Source organism: Protopterus annectens, chromosome 6.part1 (genome assembly GCF_019279795.1).
Source record: "Protopterus annectens isolate FY-2018-M chromosome 6.part1, PAN1.0, whole genome shotgun sequence".
Classification (NCBI taxonomy): Eukaryota; Metazoa; Chordata; order Ceratodontiformes; family Protopteridae; genus Protopterus; species Protopterus annectens.
The window spans coordinates 31,535,293-31,555,538 of NC_056738.1; the positions used below are offsets into that span (position 1 = coordinate 31,535,293).

Genomic DNA, 20,246 nt, shown 5'->3' on the forward strand with positions numbered 1-20,246 from the left:
CAAACCTGGTGAGGCCAGAACAGGGCAATGAGGGTCACTTTGCTCCCCAGTCGACGAGATTTTTGTAGAAACCTCGGAATAAGAGGTGCTGGCGGGTAAGCATATAGAAGACCGAGAGGCCAAGTATGAACTAGAGAGTCTCTGGGGGAACTCCCCCGGCAGGGGATTCACAGCAAAAAACTCATTGCACTTCGCATTGGAAGGAGATGCGAAGAGATCGCAGCAAGGTTGATCCCACTAGATGAAGATCTGTTCCGCTACTGACAGATTCGGAGACCACTCTTAAGGCATCAGAATGGCCCGACTTAGCCTGTCCGCTAGGATGTTGGACCATCCTGGAATGTGCGATGAGAAAGCAATCGGTGGAGATCACCTATTCCCACACTCTCGTGGCCTTGCGATAAAAGGGGGTAAAGATCTGGTTCCTCCCTGTTTGTTGATATACCAGACCACTGACATGTTGTCTGACTGAATAGCAATCGTTCCCAGAGGAAGAAAGGCATGAAGGGCCTGCAACGCTAGAAGGACCACCCTCATCTCTAGGACACTTGTGTGCAAGCTGGTCTCTATGGGGGACCACAGGCCTTGGACTGTCCTGACCGAACAATTCCCCCCCACACCAGAGTTGGGAGGCATCCGTGGTCACTGTGGCTTGGGCTGGGGCTGGATCAAAGGGATGTCCCTCCGAAATGTCCGGAGAGCACATCCACCATATGAGGGACGACCGACAGACTCGACTGAGTTGAATTGGCTACGCCAACGGCAGTTTCAACAGGGACCATTGTACAGCTAGAGTCCTCTGTAGAATTCTCATGTGCAACCGGGCACAAGGGAGAAGAGTTATGGTTGCCACCATCGAGCCTAAGGCCCTCAACACCGATTCCACCATTGGGAGATGAGAGTGGTAGATCAGGGAGACATGCATCCTCAGGTTTTGAACTCTCTCCGAGGTCAGGAAGATTTTGCACTGAAGAGTATCTATCCTGGCACCAATGTAGTCTATCACCTAAACAGGATCTAGGAGAGATTTGGATGTGCTGATTACGACCCCCAAATGCAGGGCAAGAGTCAGGAAATAATCCCGAGAGTAGATGCCTGGTGGGAGCAGTGAGGAGCCAATCGTGCAGGTATGGACAGACCTGAAGCCTCAGGTGAGCCACCATCACTTTGGTAAACACCCTGGGGGGCTGTGGTGAAACCAAAGGGTAGGGCTTGAAATTGGTAATGACTGATTTCTAGCCGGAAGAGGAGGAACCTCCTGGAGCTTCTGTGCATTTTTATGTGATAGTAAGCATCCTGGAGGTCTAATGAGCACATCCAGTCGCTCTCTTGCAGGTACGGCATGATGGACTGTAATGTGACCATCTGGAACTTCTCTTTAGCAACTGATAGGTTCAAGGTACAGAGGTCCAGAATGGGCCTTAAGTCCCCCGTTGTCTTTGGCACCAAAAAGAACCTGGAGTAAAAGCCCGATCCGGACTGATCTTGGGGGACGGTTTCGATGGCTCGTTTTTCTAGCAGCTTGGAAATTTCCTGTGCTGCTGCCTCCCTTTGCATGGGTGGCAAATCTGGGAGGTGTCTGGGTGATTTGGAGGAACCCACGAAGGGGATAGAGTATCCTCTGGATATGATCTGACACACCCATCTGTCTTGTTGTTATGGACTCCCATGCCGCTAGGTGCAAGGACAATAGCCCCCGACTGCCTCCAGAGTAGAGCAGTCAGGCAACCCCTCAGGGTTGCTGCCCGGGTCTGTCCGTGAAAGGTTCTCGAGACCCAAAATTCCTCGGACCACCTCTGCCTCTGGGCTGGCATCGATTCTGTCCCCCTCTGCCTCTGGGGGAAAAAAGAGCCTTGAGTGTCACGGGACTACTGTGACTTCTGGGACCACATCATCTTTTGCTCTCTCTGGTTCTGGGAAAAGGACCTTTGAGAGTTCAAAAAGGGGATCCTGATGGCAAACTGTGTCTTCTCATCCTTCTCACTCTGGACTAATGTCTCTTTGACAGTCTTACCAAAGAGTGTACAGCCATCATAAGGGGCATTGGCAAAGGACGCCTTAAAGGGTTCTGAAAATTGACATAACCTGAGCCAGGCGTTGCACCTCATGTACATGCTGGACCCAGCCGCCCTAACCGCTCTCCTTCCGTAGCATGCAATAGGAGTCGCATGGACGTGTTAGAGACTGCTGTTAAAGTGGCCATCCTTGCGCAGAACGAAGCCTTGCCCTCCTCCGACATGGACTTGGGGGGGAAGACTCCTCCAGCTCCTTTACCAGGTCGCGGTGGAGTCTGGTGACATGGGCCAGGTAGATCAGCACCGTAATCGAAAAGGTAGCTGAAGTGTAAACCCACTTCCCTAGGCAGTCCATCATCCGCGACTCTCGGTCAGGACGACGGACCGTGGAACTCTCCTGAGCAAGTTCCTTCTTAGTGGCTGCTGCTACAAAAATGGCATCAACGGGGGAGCCCTTGTTCTATGTTGGTCTGTCAATGGGGGGCTTAAAATCTTATCAGGTCTTTTTGGGATAGGTTCCATGGTGTCTGGTTCCTTCCATGCCCGCGAGGTGACCAGATCCACCAAAGGATCCGCGGGAGGGGACACCCAGGAAGTAGATAGGCCTTTGCCGAAAGCCTCCAGGAACACAGACTCATCAGAAGGAGGTTTGGGGGCAGACCAGCCTCCCCGTTGGCGCAGTATTTCCATGATGTCTCCAAAGGAGACATCCTCGGGAGGTGACCTAGGGGAACTTTCTCCATCATCTAAGTCTGTGCCATCGGTGAGGGACTCGGGGGAGTCTAAGTGCATCCTCTTGCACGTACACTTGTGAGGTACCTCTCTAGTGGGGCTCACCGGGGGGAGCTCACAAGCCACTTGTTCCTCAGGGGGAACAGTCTGGGGCTCCTCGAGCATAGGCTGTCCCCTCTGGTACAACAATGGGGACCACAGACAGAGCCGAAGGAGTCTGGGTGGTGCTCAAGGGGGCAGTCAGGGGTCTCAATCCAGAGGAGAGAACCCTTTCTACTACGAACGCCAAAGGAGAGCGAACCTTCTGAGAATCCAATAAGAAAGCCGGTCTCCCCGGGTCTGAGGTGGACGGAGCTCCAAGGGAGAGAACTTGGCCCAACAAAGTCAGAGCCAAATAAAAGGTTCCACTCCCACGGATCCAACACCCAAGCTCTGGCTCCTAAAGTGGCTCGGATCCAAGCTGGTCAGCTCTGACACGCTCCAGGCAGCTGTCAGCATCGAGGAAGCAGGTACTGTTGGCGCCGACCCCCTAACCAAAGCCAACCTCGGATCCAAATACTCCGAACCCAATGGTCGGATCAGAGGAGGAGATGGGCTGGAAAAAGGGAAGTGAGCTCCTCCCTTCTGAGGGAGGGGGCTAGCAAGAACCCCATCTGGATCTGAGTACAGATAAACCTCCTCATTTTATCCAGATCAATGTCAGACAAGGAACGGGTGGACCTCGACAAGGCCAAAGATTCCGACCTGGCAGGTCGGGGCACCAAAGCCAGAGAAGCTGAACGTGTCTCCTCTGGCTCCGGGGAGAACCTTTGAGATTGGAGCAGAGGGGAGTCACGGATCCGTAGTGTTTTTACAGATGAAGGGAGGTCCGGAGACCTCTTTCGCTTTTCCCTCTCCTTCGACTCTCTCTCCTTCTCTCTACCCCTTTTCTGCTCCGCTTCCACAGGAGGTTGAGTCCCAGCCTCGGAGGGAGGGAGAAGCCAGGGGAACACAGGAAGGAGAGGCGGCCACAGCAGCCGCTGTGACCGAAGCCGGAGATGAGGAAACAGACTCTGAAGGGGGAAGAAGGCCTTTGAGGGCCAACTTGGCCTTCCTATCTTTAATGGCACGAGGGTTGAAGCCCGCACATATACTGCAGTCCACACTCGGATGGGCCATGCCCAAGCACATAACACACACAGTGTGGCCATCCGCAGGGGATAATTTATGGCCACACTCAGTGCAACATTTGAAAATAGGCTTTTCAGCCATACTGTCAATAGAAAGAGAACTTAAATTTCTTTCTTACTGGTGCACACACACCTACTTACCACAGTCATACACAAAAAAACACTGAGGGGGGAGGGGAAGCAAAAATCCACACAGCAATACAAACTATTCTAACTACTCAAACACTAACTACAACTCGACACACCAAGTGATGGGAAGAGAAAGGGGAACCTATACTAACACTACCTAACAATTCTTAGAGAAAAAAAGATACTCAAAAGGTTTTTACCCACTTGACAAAGTTGGAGCTCAAGAGATCACGATGCAAAGCTATTCATGGCAAACAAGATCTGAGGATGGAAGGCAGTGGAGGTGTATTATGGGTAAGGGGAGGAGTTTGGAGCTCTGAGCAAATGCTAGTAAAAGTTGCCGGCTCGTATCCGATATGGATTCAGAACCCACAGGTTGAAGACCAAATGAAGTAAACTACTTCAGATCATGTACATTTATGGTAAGTGTGCACGACTGTACTATGTTCTTCATGCTTCACTGTTGCAGTCCTGACTTATGGGATGATTCCCAACTCTGAGATGATGGTGGAATGTGCCTTAATAGGAAGAGAGGATGCTCTGCAAAATGGCAGTGACAATTCCTGCTCTGGACTTGGAGAAGGACAGGTGGTAGTGCTTGGTAAAGGTATGTACCGATGACCAGGTAGCTGCTTCCAAAATGTGTTTGGTAGGCACTCCCCTCAGGAATGCAGTGCTGGTAGAAGTGGCCCTACCTGAATGAGTCCCAACAGATTCAGGTTGTTTTTGCTGTGGTAGGTGTTAAAAAAGGAAATACAGTGGGAGGCCAGTTTTCTTTCAGAGCCCAAAGCAAAGGAAGCAAACAGTTGTTCTGATTTTCTGAAAGTTATAGTCCTGTCAAGGTAGTAGCGAAGTTGCCTGTGTACATCCCGAGTGAAGGATTCTTCCCTTGGTTCTGTGGCTTAGGGAAGAAGGTAGGTAAGTATATGGCTTGGTTCAGAGAAGTGTCCATGACCACCTTGGGCATAAAGGAAGGATTAGTTCTGAGTGAAACTCTGTCTGGATGGAAGATAAGAAAGGGTTCCACTCCCATGAGGGCTTGCAACTCGGAGACCCTCCTAGATGTAGCTGGTTCAAAAGGGATAGGGTCAATTTTTCTAGAACAAAGCTGAAGTCTTAAGGAGGGGTGGGCTGCCTCCTGGGAGGTCTGGAATGCATCACCCCCTAAGGAACCATTTAACTTGGGGGTTAGAAAAGATAGGAGGAACAGTAGGGATGTGGGCTGACATGGCCAAAACATGAAACAATGTATGAGAAGGATGGGCCTTTGTCCACCAATGTAGCCAGGTACTCCAAAATGGCCCAAATGTTGGCAGAGACAGGGTTGAGGCCTTGTTGTTGACACCAAATAGAGAATCTTTTACACATGGCAGAGTATGTTTTCCTAGCACTGGGTCTTCCAGATTCTTTTAGGATATTAAGCACCTGACAACTCAGGAACTGTTCAGAGTAGACTTTTGCTGAAATATCCAGGCAGAGAGTCTGCAAGTCTGCAGGTTGGAGTGCACAAACTTTCCCTTTGCCTGAGTCAGCAGATTCACTCTATTGGGTAACTGCCAAGGTTTTACTTTGGTCAAACTCAGTAGCAGGGAGGTACCAGTGTTGTCTGGGCCAGTCCGGAGCTATCAGGATGACCCACAGTCCTTCTTCCCTGATTTTTAAGAGGACTCTTGGAAGGAGAGGCAGGGCAGGAAATGCATAAAGAAACAGATGACTCCTGAGGAAGGAGATAGCATCTGTTCTCCACGCTGTGTGAAGTTTGGTCCTGGAACAGAATCTTTTTAACTGAGCGTTTTCATTATTGGCAAAGAGCTCTATTTGAGGGGAATCCCCATTTCTGGACTATGCTGAGAAATGGTTTCCGATGCAGCTGCCACTCGTGGGGATCCATTAAGTGTCTGCTGAGGTGGTCTACTACAGTGTTCTGAACCCAGGGAAGGTATTGAGCCATTAGGTGCAACCACATAACATTGGCGGACTCCCAGATCTGGACTGCCAGCTGGCAAAGAGGGTAGGAGTGGCTGCCCCCTTGTTTATGTACCACAAGACTGTTATGTTGTCTGCTTTGAAAAGCAGTACCCCTGGGTTCCAGTGATCCTTGAAGGCCAACATGCCCTTCTGCACTTACATCAATTCCTTCAAATTTATGTGCTTGTGTCTGAACTGTTCTTCCCATTTGCAATGTGATAGGAGATACTGGAAATGGGCTCTCCAGGCTATGACTGATGCATTTGTGGTTAAGTTTTGGCCCTAAAGGATGAACCTGAAGGGGAGACCCTGGTTCTATGTGACGACCAAGCAGATTCCTCTCTCAGGCAGGGAATTAGGTGGATTTTTGTCTCCAGGGACTATCAGCGCTGGCACCACAGATTCTTGAGGTACCACTTGAAGTTTCCTCATGTATATCCTGGCCAGAAAGATTATTAGTATACAGGATGCCACATAGCCCAGTGTTCTGAGGAATTCCCTGGCTGAGAAGTATTGCCTCTGCATAATGTCCTGGAAGAACTAGGTTAAGAAGTAAGCTTTCTTTTTGGGAAGGAAGGCCTTCTGGAGGGAGGAATCCACCAGACTCCCCAGGAACACTACCCTGGTGGAAGGGTTTGTGTTGGATTTGCTGAGGTTTATGGTGAACCCTAGAGATGACAGAAGGGTCTGGGTGAGGGCCAGATCCTTGAGGAGATTGGATGGACTAGTGGCCTGAATGAGGCAGTCATCCAGATAAGGATAAATTTGGATGCTTCTTGTTCTGTAGAAGGTGATCAGAGGGGCCAGACTCTTGGTGAAGACCCTGGGAGCAGCAGACAAGCCAAAGGGAAGTGCAGAGAATTGAAAGTGGCTGGTGCCTGCTCTGAAGTGAAGAAAACTTCTGCAGGATTCTTCTACTGGGATGTGCAACTAGGCATCTTTCAGGTCCAAGGTAACCATTAGAGCCTGCAGTGTGATCATGGAAGAAGCTTTTGAAGAGAAAGTATTTTGAATTTTGGGACTGAGAATGGACAGATCCAGGATAGGGCACCAACAACCTTCTTTCCCGAGGACCAGGAATAGTCCTGGAGTAAAAACCTTTTCCTACCTGGTCTAGCACTGGTTCCACAGAGCCCTGAGTGCACAGGTTGTGAATCTGAGAAACGACCTCTGCCCTTTGGTTTTTGTGGCACATCAGGGTAGCCTGAGAATCTTAATGTTTATTTGAAAGTGAACTTGTAGCCATTTGAGATTACTTTCAGAACCCACTTGTTGGGAGGTGATGAGGGCCCTGTTTTCCTTGAAAAGGCAAAGTCTTCCTCCTAATCCTCCACCTATCTTTTCCAGGGTTGGGGGTGGAGGGGGGGTGAGTAGCAGGGAATGTGGGGAGTCATTGCTGATCTCTGCTAGGGCCCTGTGGACTAGAACTCCGTGGCCCGGGTGTTCCTGACGACCACTGCCTTGCCCTCTGAAATTGCTGTTGCTGCTAGTGAGGTCTTTCCCTTTGGGTTTTCCTCTGACTGGGTTTTGACAGGGAGGGAAAGGACCAATGCTTACTGGGAAAATTCCTAATGAACCTAGGAGGCTGGACTTAGAGTAAGCCCTTGACTGCTGACATGGACTTTGCTTTATCCTCCATCTTTTTTAACACAGGCTCAGCCTTTGGTCCAAAAAGGGAGTCCTTATTGAGGGGTGCATCTAACAATTTAGATTTGACATGCTCCGGTAATGTCTGTTCCCTAGCCAAGCATGCCTTCTGATGACTGAAGCAGAGGCAGCTGCTTATGAAAATGCCTCTAGGGCAGATCTGGGCATTGTACGGCCCGCAGGCCACATCTGGCCGTTTATCTTTCCCTCACCGGCCCATCAGAAGTTAGACAAATCCCCGGGAATTATCAGATTGCGCCTGTAAGTACATCTTTCATTCACTGCATCTTTCTTACCACGTGGGATTTAGATTTTGATTTAACATTTGTTTGGTGCTTCTTAAGGGAATTTAGCTGCTGTTGCTTCTGAAGGAGGGAATTTAGCCATTCGGTTCATTGCTGCTGCACGGAATCACATCTGCAACAAGACTGCATGTGTGTAAAATGTCCCAAGCAGGGATAACTGGTGGTTAGTGTTACTGCTCAGACTCAAACCCTGTACCTTAGGCACAAGAAACAAGAGCATGAATTTGCTACCCCTACCAACACTGAGAAACTGTTTTTCATATGCAGTTTTGGGATGGGTACTGACCCTATTTTACCAAACAGTATATTGTGACCATCTTTCAGGAAATGTATGGTACAGTAACACAAAACCTTTTATTACAGCAACTTTCTAAGATTATGTACAAGCAATATTTAAAATGTGTCCCCGGTTTTGAGCCTTTGCCCGCCCCCCCCAAATATGACTTTTTTCCAGATTTCTTGTGCTACAAAGTTGAGAGATATGGCTGAGTGTCAAGTGCATTCTACAAGAGTGAGTGTCAAGTGCATTTTACAAGGAACTGAGAGCTTCAGGGGAAGAGAAGTTTAGTGCTGCTTATCCCAAGTCTGTTTACAATGTGCAACTGTTGTTTAGCAAATGATAATCACTATTGTGGTAAAGTTTTCAAAACCATTGTAAGTAGCACAACAGGTAGTATACTTGCTTTTGATGCAGAAGGTTGTGGGTTCTACTCCCACAGTATGCAAATGGATTGCTGATCCCATTCTGTGTTGTACTTTAAAAGGGGTGGATGCTGCAGTCCTCAGTTACAGATCTATTTAATGTGAGATTACTCAGATGACTTACTTCTGTACAGATTGGGCACTGACTGATATTGGTTGATTGCAATGACAGAAGTTTGAGTAGCGACTTTTACTGACAAAATTTTCTGAAGTGGGCAGGTTTTTCATTCTAAGTTCATACATTTTGCTTCATTGCTTACTGGAAAAATGTTTGAAACTACAAAATTAAAACATGCTATAACTTGGTGCTATATTATACAGGGAATATAATTTATACAATCAGGAAAGTGCATTCATGTATGCATAGTCCTAAAATGTGCAAGGGGCCTATGATTGAAAAACAGCCCCAAAGGTAAACTTTATCCACCATTGGCCACATGCATTTTCTTTGAATGTGAGTTTCAATGCTGTTTCAATGAAAGTGATTTTCAAGGGCAGAGAAGCTTTAATGCTAAGTCTGTTTTCACTGAGAGACTGTACTTCTTCGTTTACCAAATGTCTATCAGTGTTTGTGCTATAAAATTTTAAATGAGTTTTAAATTAAATTCAAATACAACAGGTTCATAGATTAGTACAGTGCTAGGCTGTTGATTAAACAGTGATGTAATGCTGCTGTTTTCACTATGCCTGTTGCACATTTTCATACCCTAATTGTAACATCTACCAGTAGCAGCTAATTAAAACCATACAATTTACTGCTTTTTATAAAGCAATCAAATTTATGTGGAGCAGAATTGAGTTCAGCCTATTGGTCTGGACCTCCAAAAACAGCTAGAGTTTCTCATGTGGTCCCTCGGGAAAATTAATTGCCCACCCCTGCTCTAGGGCAAAATATCCACAGTGCAAGGAGTGTCTAGCAACTTGAGAACTGGAATGGCAGAGATCCAGCATTTCCTTGGAGGTGTTCTTTTCCTCCAGAGAGAAAATCTTTTGCTTCATTTTTTTGAAGTACTGGCCATAACTCCTTTGGGGCCTTGGGTAACAACCTCTGGGTCAGCAGAAGGATTCTTAAAAAGGAATTTATGCGAGTCCAGTACCTTGTAAAACCAGTTTGGTTTACTGGGGGGCTGGGCGAAGAGAGTCTGGGTCGAGAGATGATTCCATAAAGACATCTTCTACTACTTCCAAAACTGGAGGGATAGCCAAGGATTTGTGTTGAGGGAGATCAAGGAACTCACTAACCCTCTTTTTGCTTAGGGGTTCTCCTATGCCTGCCACTGGAAAAACTCTCCATGGCATGCAGTGTCTCCCCAAAGGTAATGCCCTCAGGGGGTGAAGCAGAAGGCAGCACCTCTTCTGATTTGGAATCCTCAAAGGAGTAAGGAAGGGTTCTTCTTCAATGACAGAGTCCTCCTGATCAGAGTCTTCATCTGAATCAGGGGGTTCTGAAAAGGCCTCAGGTGTAAGGTCTCTCTTCCCTTCTCCTGGGGAAGATTCAGAGGGAGGTTACCTGCCTCTGGCCAAGGAAATAAGGTCCTCAAACAACCTGACAAAATCCTGCTGATAACCTGTGGGACGGGAGCCGGTAGGCCTAGGTACAGAAACTAAAGTCTAAATCTTTTTAGGCGTAGCTTTTGCCTTGGGCCTATGCATGTCCACAACTCAGTCGCCCTGAATAGACATCGTCAGTCGAGGATCATTCGCCAGAAGCCACGGTCTGCTTAGCAACTCCAGGCCCGACCAACAAATCAAACGCCAAGGTCCGAGTTGAAGCTGAGGGACCCAAAAGCATGTCAGACTCTGAAAGCATCTTGACAGAGGCCTGCGCCACCACCTCACTCACAGAAGGGGACAGGCAAAGGCACTTCTCCTTCCTCTGTGATAATGAGCCTTGGGGGACTGGCAAACCGAGAAAGGTTGTCATTCGATGCCCTAAGTTTGGATCTTTTTTTCCTTTTTTGCTTGGGGAGCTCAACCTCTGGACGACCAATCGACATCATCGCACGATGGGAAACTGACTGCTAAGGTGCTTACACAAAATTTCACCCCTACATCTTATTGTCCTAGTACTGAAAAGGGTGCACAGATGGCAATTTGGAACATCGTGGTTTGTCCCTAAATAAGCAACACACAAGGTATGAAAGTCTGTGCTTTTACCACAATGGATACAGCTGTTAACTTTATCTGACGAGTCACAAATATAAAAAAAAAAAGTTCCCCAATGGGGTACTTCTTTAGAAGAATTTCTCATTCCAATGCGGACTGACCGATGCACTCAACTGCTTCGGGCTCCGACATCAAGAAAGACTGACGTCATGGTGTCGGCTGGCTCCCTTTATACCCAAATGTCCTGGCATCAGGATAGGGCGCCCGCCAGCTCAGGGAGGAGGGAGTTTTTTTTTACTCTGGTAGTCGGGCTGACCAACAGCTTCCAAAGCAGGAAATCCCATAAGTCAGGGCTACAACAGTGAAGCACAAAGAACATCTAGAGACTACGTAATTTACCACTATAGATTTAGAGTGCTGCCAAAATCCTCAACAATACACTGAAACATTGGGGGTTGGGTTCTACTACTAAGGAGCATGGTCCATTCAAATGTACAGAGTTCTCCTTTTCCATGAATGCTGATGTTCCAGGACAGGCATATCATCAACAGAACAAGCAGATTACATCCTTCTGATGTGCTAGGCCATATGGGCATTCCAGAGAAGGACAAAGCCTGTGACAATACTCTAAAATACCTTCACAGCAGCCAAATGCACTCTCATCAATGCCTTTCCTATTTATTTACCTAGGCTACCTATAAAGGGTGCCCAACCCTCCTTTCCTTTGTGATCTATTTTATTAAAACTTTGCTTCATAAACTGTCAGCTGATCCAGCAGAAACAAATAAATGAATGGATATCTAAAAAAACAAAAAAAGACTTCCCCTCAGCTTAATGAATAGTGGTACACAAAGCCATAACACTGAATGCACAATCTTGAAATGTCATACTGTTGGAACTTTAAAATGCTAAACTCAAAATAGACTAAAAACATACTTTTATTATTTATATACACATCATCAGCGCATGTTCTGCAAGCTAACAATATCACTCACCTCTTATAGAAACTCAGAAACAAGCACTAATATGAATCCTGCAGTGGGGAAGAGGTCAAATCCAGCTCTCCAAACATAAGTAGTTATTTTCATTTTAACATTTTTATATTTCATCCCTTATCATGACTTGCAGTATACTGCTATTCACAAAGTCATCAGGACCCCAATAAGAACTAATGACTCACTGTATACTGATGAAGCTTCATTTCAGAAACAACAGTGGATCTATAAGCAGTAAGCAAATGCTACATTATTTTGGGAACAATAACTATAAATGCTAGTTTTAAATATAGGCATATGTTTAAAGTAGACTTTGATCACCTTAAGTCAAAAGACAAACTGAGACCATAAGAATTTACTTCAGCCCAAGAAGAAACAAAGTCATAACACCTTCACATTAGAGAGACACACATCTACTACACTCACAATATGTGCGCGCTCGCACGCCCACACACACGTCTTCCTTCTTCATACCAGCTTTTAAATATGTACAAGGGCTCCATGAAACCCCTTCTCTAACTAGTTAATCTCTTCTCATCCCATCATTTTTTCTATTATTTTAGCCAAAGGTGAAAAAAACTGAACAAACATGGAAATGCTCATTACTCAAGTAAAGCTATATCAGTGCTTTAAATCAGAATATTACCCTGTAATACTTAAATACTTACCTGACTGCAGAGCCTTGGAAATGTCTTTCCTCTTGACATTTCATTCACAAAATTCCAAGTCTGGGCCAGAAATCAAATTTCCTCTTCCAAGAAAATTTTTTTATTTATTTATTTTATTTATTTATCATTTGTTGACCAGGAAAGTCCAACTAGGTTCCACAGAGCCTGTTTTCAGCGGAGGCCCGGGGAGAAATGCTCCAGATGCATGTCTTTGGAATGTGGGAGGAAACAGTACCCGGAGGAAACCCACGCGAACACAGGGAAAACTCCACACAGAAGGCACCCCAGCCGAGAATCGAACCGGTGAACCTCTTGCTGTGAGGCGACAACGTTAACCGCTGCACCACTGTGCCGCCCAAAAATACTACCTCCTGCACAAACATGCAACTAAATGTTCTACCCTGCTTAAAAGAAGGAACAGGCTCTCATTCTTCCCATATCAGTCAAACATAACACACGTTTAGTAAAATACAAATACACTGTTGGGATACCAAACAGCCAGTTAAAAGGAACACAAAGACAACCGTAACTGGGGGTTACGTTATCTGCTAGCCCCAAAAGGATCTTCCTTTTTATGACTTTAAACTGGTATGCAAAGCAGCTAAGATTGTCTGCCATGTAAGTTTACCTAGCCTGCAGCCAGTAGCTAAAGGGTACTGTACCCACTATTCAGTCCCAAATCTTTTCCCACCACCATACCTCCCAACTGTCCCTGATTTCCAGGGATGTCCTGGATTTAGACTTCAAAATTTAGCTCTGTCCCTCTTAATCCCTCCTAAAACTGGTGACTCTTGGAGGAAAGGTGGTGAATTATACTGAATAAATAATAGGTTCATACTAGGCTATCTGCCCTGGGGCATTTATAATCCTAGCCCGACTGTGTTTGGCTTATGCCACCCCTTGATTTGAGTATACTGTGCCCTTTTTAAAGTTTAGTTTACTGTGCCTCTGTCGAATAGTGACACGGAAGTAATCCCCGGGACAAACCTACGATCCCCCATCCACTCATCAAGATTCTTCTTGAAGAGAGTCAGTGAGGTGCTCTGCCCAACATGAATTGGAATTCTATTCCAGAGCGAAGGGAGCCTCTGGGTTATGAATCTGTCCTTCCAGCATGTTCTATTTATTTCTGTGCTGAGGTTCAAGTCCCTCGAGCGCGTGGCTCTAAGGGATTTAGATTTGGCAGTAAGTAAACGTTATAGATTTCTTTTATTTCGCAAAATGTATAGTAATTAAGTTAACAGTATTCATATTTTAAAAATGTCCCTGATTGTCCCTGATTCTGTTGAAATACGTCCCTGATTATTTGACAGCTATGCGCCACACACAAACACACTTTTGCTTATGACGGATATGCTGCTGTTGCTATTCAACTAAATTTCAAGACAACCACCAAATTCCCTGGAGTGTTTTGACAGCAAACAGAACTGTTCTCATCCATAGAAAGCTGAAGTGCAAATGGGCTTCTCTAATTCACAGCCTTTCCTGACTGCAACTCATAGGGTGACACCCTATTCAGCAGCTGATGCAATTATTCTGCAGAGGCGAAATCAACTAACTCAATGACTTACATGCAAACAAGCAAAAAGACACTGTAACACTGAAAAGTTTGTAGTAGCAACGAAAGAAAACAATGCAACATCTTGAAACAGCAATATCACAAATGTGCATCCTAGGACAGAAAGTAATGAAGAGGACACAACCATCTTGCAGCTGATACGCTGAAAATGGCATTCTTACTGATGCCACTGACATCCATCAAATGCAACAGTTCACATACAGCAACTGCTTTGAAATTTGACACTTGGTAGTGAATTCTCTGTTCCCTGCTGACAGAGATACCTGAAAATTAAAAGGCAGCAGTGAAAGAGTCATATCCTACAATATTCAAACAAATATCCATTGAGGAACTATCAGACATATCCAGATGGGATCTGTACATATCCCCGAAGGCACTTTCTGCCGAAGCAGAAATCACTGAACACACATAACCGAAAGTGCTGTTCACCGAATAAAAGAAGATTTTTTTTTCGAATGCACTTTAACGAGGGAGAGCTCTTTCATTAAAGTGCATTCGGTTATTGTGGATTCGGACTATTTAACTTTCGCTCAATAGTCCTAGATCCATCCAGATGTGTGTAGCATAAAGGATTTTTACCTACTTAGGCCTCATTTGTTTCCTCTGTCTTTTCATCAAGAAAACAAAAATGTTCTGCTTGTTATATCACACTGATTTGCAAAGCCGCATGTTATGAAATCATATGCTGACTGAAGTAGTTGAGAGTGAGCTATTTCAAAGGAAATGCAGAATAATTCAAAACTTCAACTGCAAAAAAGCAAGATACTGTTTTGCACATGGCAACAGAAAATATGACATTAAAAAGTTTTTGCAAATATGCTGGTGGCAAACAAAAAATATAATGAGCACTGCAAACTCCATACATCTAACAAGGGGACACTGCAGCCCATTAATTCATGCAAGGATTGTATGCATTAGCAAGCAGATTAATGGATGAGTGTGGACTGCTGTTGTTTACAATGTGCACAGGACTAGCACACACAGATGCAAGCTAAGCCAGAAGAAATGCCTCCAGCCTTGATCTTACAGAATTAGGACTGTTGCTGCATTTCATTCGTGTTGTCAAAGGCTGTACTAGGGGCTGGCTGGGCACATACAACTCCTTCACCTAGTGAATGAAACAAAGAAAAATCAGAAAAATAATGTATGAATGCTTGCCTGGAACAGTGGTTATATTTTACTCTCTATTTTGCAAAACATCACTTGAAACATACAACTTACCTTAATAGTTCTTTTGTTAATTAAAATATCTTGCTCTACTTACAGAAAAAAGCTCAGCAGATGGATAATGCAAAATTCAAAGTGAAGGCCCAGATTAAAGGCATTACTTACCCTGCAAACAAAACCAACCCCATTATGCACTGATATAATAAGCTCAGCATACTAGGTCTTCTACAAAAAAAGCTTCCCCAGGCTAAAAGATCCTGAACTTCACAATACAGGCAACATTAAAATATATTCGAATGAGCAGAATGCATGCCTTATGTGCAACATTTTAACCTAACTCAAAGTTCAAGTCCGAGTCCACTGCCAATAATCAAAATCATTAAGGAAGGGATTTCCATTGTTTGGCTGCCTTGTACTTCACATTACTCAAATTTTGTTCATTTTCCATGATGTAAACCAATCTACTTTTAAAGATATCCAAGGTGTGTGCCCAGCAAATAACTTCATACCTTAGATGCCCTGGAAATTAGCCAGACTTTTTTCATTTTCTATAGATCTGGGCTGATGCACTGTGATGAAAATTCCTGCTTTCTGCTACTGTCTTCAGCAGCAAACTCACAAAATAAATCATCCAGATGGCATTTATGAAACCATAACTATTAAGTTCCCCTAAGAAGACTGGCTGAAGTGTCTTCAAGGTCACCTGAATATGAAGATTGCCTTCATATGTTTTTGGTTCCTTAGGAGAAACAAGTAATAATCCAAGAAGCAAAGGTCGTTGCTCTGCCAAAACCCAGCAATACGTATAATGCAATCCAAAATACACGAAATAACGTAGCTGGATACTGCTGATGATGTAAAACACAGTTTATTTCCACAGAACAAATAGTACGATATTAGCGCTTTCGGGCGATTGCCCTTCATCAGATAAAATTTTTACAATTAAAAACTCCTTTTTAAAAAACACAATATCCAATCAAAATTCAGTAAAAAACCCGCCTTTTACAAAGTGTGTGCTTAAGGGGGACAACATCATTTAGCCCTGGATCCCTGTGTGCTGTTAACTCCAGGATCGATCTAGATTCAGCTAACTCAGTGTTTAATTTAATATCACCCCCCCTATGGGTCAACTTTAAATTAACAATAGCCCTAAAAGTAAATTTATGTGTAGGGTGATCTCTGACATGCCTATATAAAGCATTATGTTCATCCTTGTTCCTTATATTAGACATATGCTGAAGAATTCTAACTTTCAGCATTTGATTTGTCTTCCCTACATAAAAACTTGGACACGAGGAGCACTCTGCTATATAAACTACGTCAGTGGTCCTACAAGTCGCCCTGCCCCTAAACATGAACAATTTTCCATTGATAGGATGTCTAAATTCTACCCCTTTTTTAATAAGTCTACAAGCCTTGCAAGAACCACATGGAATGGTCCCCGATGTGCCTTTAGATCTCACACATATGGGCAACTTCCTTTCTTTACACAACATGTCTTTTAAATTCCTATTTCTCTTATAGATAAACCATGGACAAACACCCACCATTTCTCTCAAACCTTCATCACTGGTAATTATATTCCAATTATTCCGTATAATGTCACAGATCCCTCCAGCATCACTGCCGTAGGTAAGCGCCACCTTATGTCCATTAAATCTAGAAGCCTTGACTGCTGATCTGTCTTCTACGTTGTGTTGTTGATTTAACCATGGTCTATATTTGTTTTGCCTAAGGGGTTTGTTCTTCTCTATAATATCACCAACCATCTTCTCACTATAGCCCCTATTAGAAAAACATTCACTAAGGTGACAAACTTCCTCCTCGAACTGTGTGTTATCTTTGCTAATCATAGAGATTCTACTCAATTGACCTTGTATCACATTAGGAAAGGCATGTCTTGGATGCATGCTGTCGTATGATAACAAAGTGTTCCTCCAACACTCCTTCCTGAACAGTTTTGAAGAAAAAACATCCTTATTTTGTGTCAGACATACATCAAGAAAATCAATGATTTCTCTTGAAGTTTTCACACTGAATCTAAAGAAAGTGGTGGTGGTATGGAGATAATCAATGAACATACACAGATCCTCACTAGCCCCCTTCCATAAAACAAATATGTCATCTACAAAACGCAGATACATAAACAGTTGTTTTCTCCAAACATTATCACAAAACACATGTGCCTTCTCCCAATGGGAAAGGACAAGATTGGCATATGTATAATAACTTCATACCTTAGATGCCCTGGAAATTAGCCAGACTTTTTTTCATTTTCTATAGATCTGGGCTGATGCACTGTGATGAAAATTCCTGCTTTCTGCTACTGTCTTCAGCAGCAAACTCACAAAATAAATCATCCAGATGGCATTTATGAAACCATAACTATTAAGTTCCCCTAAGAAGACTGGCTGAAGTGTCTTCAAGGTCACCTGAATATGAAGATTGTCTTCATATGTTTTTGGTTCCTTAGGAGAAACAAGTAATAATGTCAAACAAGGTGGGCAGTATAAGGAAAATAGACTGTCCAGGGGTGTTCTGAGGGCTGATGCTACAGACGGAGGGGCCTCTTCACCCCTAGGTCCAATAGTCCCTGTAAAGCCCACCCTGGAAAGCAATTATGCACTTAGACAATGGGCTACTGTATTGCCTTGCATTTCTTTTTATTTGTGCATACATTTTTAATGTAAAATAGTTCCTCCTCCTAATGTTTCAAACTTGCTGTGGCATATATTTCTGTTTCTGGACTAAGAATCTTACATCTAAAATAACTTGGCCAAGAATTTAATTTCCACAGACACACACACGCACACACACAGATGCAGAGACAGACAGACAGACAGACAGACAGACAGACTAACACAGATATAGATAGTCAACGTGGGTGTAATTGCTGTACCTTAACAATGTCTCATTTTAATCAGCCCACCCTCCATGCCTCTCAATTGTAAATTTTGCTCTGTCCTGACTTCCAGGATTACACTGGATCATTGAAGCCAGAAGTTACTACTTCTTAATGTGCAAAAAATACACGTCTGTCTTTCAACTATTCTTAGGCTTATCCTGAAAATTTGGTCAAAAGTTGAGAATTATGCCCTGATTATTTTGCTCTTTGTTTCTCTACCCTCCAAGCTGAATCTCTATCTTTAACATAACAATTACAACCACTTGCCTTGCTTTATATTTAGTCAGCTTTTTTTTTGTTATTTTTACAGTTGCTAAACAGCAAAACCAAATTTACCAAATGTTAAAAAATGTCAACCCTTTGGGGTTTTTATGTCCATGCTTCACGGCAGTTTATTATGCTGCCCTGAAGTGGCAGACTTGTTTTTGACTAGATTATATCTGTACATAATACCTTGCTGGAGAACTTTTATTCTTCAATATGGCATCATTGAAGGATTTGCCCACTAACCAATATAAATGTCAGCATGCATGCATTCATCCTAGCAGCCTTCTTGCATACTTTGCAAAGATGTCTCAGAGCTTAACTTTATTACTAACAAGTATAATTCCAAAATGTGTGTAGTTAAGAGATTTCTCTCTCTCTTATATACATATATATATATATATATATATATATATATATACATATATATATATACACACACACACACACACACACACACACATAACAAACTGCCCGTTCATGTCAAGCAGTGTTCCTCAGTGGCTCTCTAAGAAAAATCTTGACGACTGGATGGGAAATTGAAAATTCACCCCGGGGATCACTGCTGTGGCACTGCTCGACAGGGGCACATGAAAATAATTTTCTTGGGTGGCGAAAACCAGGAAACTTTTTGGCTAGGGTTATACAGGTTCTAGGGCCAATAGCCTAGTACCTACCTATGAACCTAAGTTACACGTACACCTATGTTGCATTGACTGCCACATCACTATTGATGTTACTGCAGAACTTATCTTCACAAGTTCTTAGTATACTTACTATGTTAAATGAAGCTTATGATACTGACATGTTTACCTTTGCATATTCAACTGTGACTCTTGCATTGTATTGAATGTGCTTGTAAATGTGGAGCTTTTACCTTTGTGTATTCACATGTGGCTCTTCAACTTACATGCTTGTTAATGTGAAGCTTTTTTCTCCAGGCCTCCACTGAAAATGGGCTCAATTCGTCCCAGTGGAACATCCTGGTAAATAAATAAATAATAAATAAATAAATTAGATGTTAACTGGCTGAAACTGACCAAGAGCTAAGTGGTTGGAAATTCTCATGATGTGTTTTAGTCTTCATCTCTTTTAGCTGTTCTTCCTTCTGTCAAGTCAATAATCTGCATATCTGTTTTAGCTATTTTAAGTCATTAAGTTATTTTAAATCAGTGTTTTTGTTTCTGACCCCACAACATAGACATAAAGTGATGTAATTTTGTTTTAAGATTTATTCAGTAATCCCAGAAAATAGCTGCACTGCGTTAGCCTTTTAAGCAATCTGACTTTTGAAATCTCTCACCTACTCTCTCCAGAAGCGCGCATATCATTAGCCAAAGATGCCCAAATTCTTAAAATTGAAAATGTCCTCCCTCTGTTTACCTTATGCTTTGCAGAAAAAAAAAGAAAAAAACAAATGCAGAGGCTCAAAAACAGAATAATCAGATTTGCTCCCCTGGCAGGTGCAAGCCATCACCACTGTATCTTGTATGAAAAGGTGCACTTGCTGCCACTGCCAGTTATGCACAGGGCCAGATACTTGCTTAACACTCGTACTTAAAATTCTTATACAAGGTTACTGCCCAGCACAAAAAGATTACTCCAGATTAGAGATCAAAACAACTTTTTCCGGAACAGCCAAGAAAATGCAATCACTTTGGTCATACCTAGATTCAAATTAGCCACAGAAGAAAATGTTCTATCCAAAGTAAGACCAGCTATATGGAACTGTCTACCATAAGATATAAAAAATTAAAACCATTAAAAAAAAGTAAACAGCACTCACAAAAAGAATCTAGGTGCAACTGTTTTTGTGACACTGGCTAATTGTGACAGCTTCTAGCTGCAATTAATGCACATCATGAATGTGTTATACCTCATTTATATTGTATATC

At 43.6% G+C, this 20,246-nt stretch overlaps 1 protein-coding gene across 2 annotated transcripts in view; it reads right to left on the bottom strand.

Moving 5' to 3' along the window:
* The window catches only part of DNAJC5G (DnaJ heat shock protein family (Hsp40) member C5 gamma), a 564,813-nt gene that overhangs the window by 117,608 nt on the left and 426,959 nt on the right, over window positions 1-20,246 (bottom strand). Inside the window, exon 5 of one of the 2 annotated variants that reach the window (XM_044075465.1) lies at window positions 15,043-15,123. The exons of the other annotated variant lie outside the window; for it this stretch is intronic. Coding sequence (XP_043931400.1) covers window positions 15,047-15,123 — 77 coding nt within the window. The 3' untranslated portion in view covers window positions 15,043-15,046. The remainder of the gene's footprint in view (window positions 1-15,042; window positions 15,124-20,246) is intronic. 2 annotated transcript variants of the gene reach the window in all.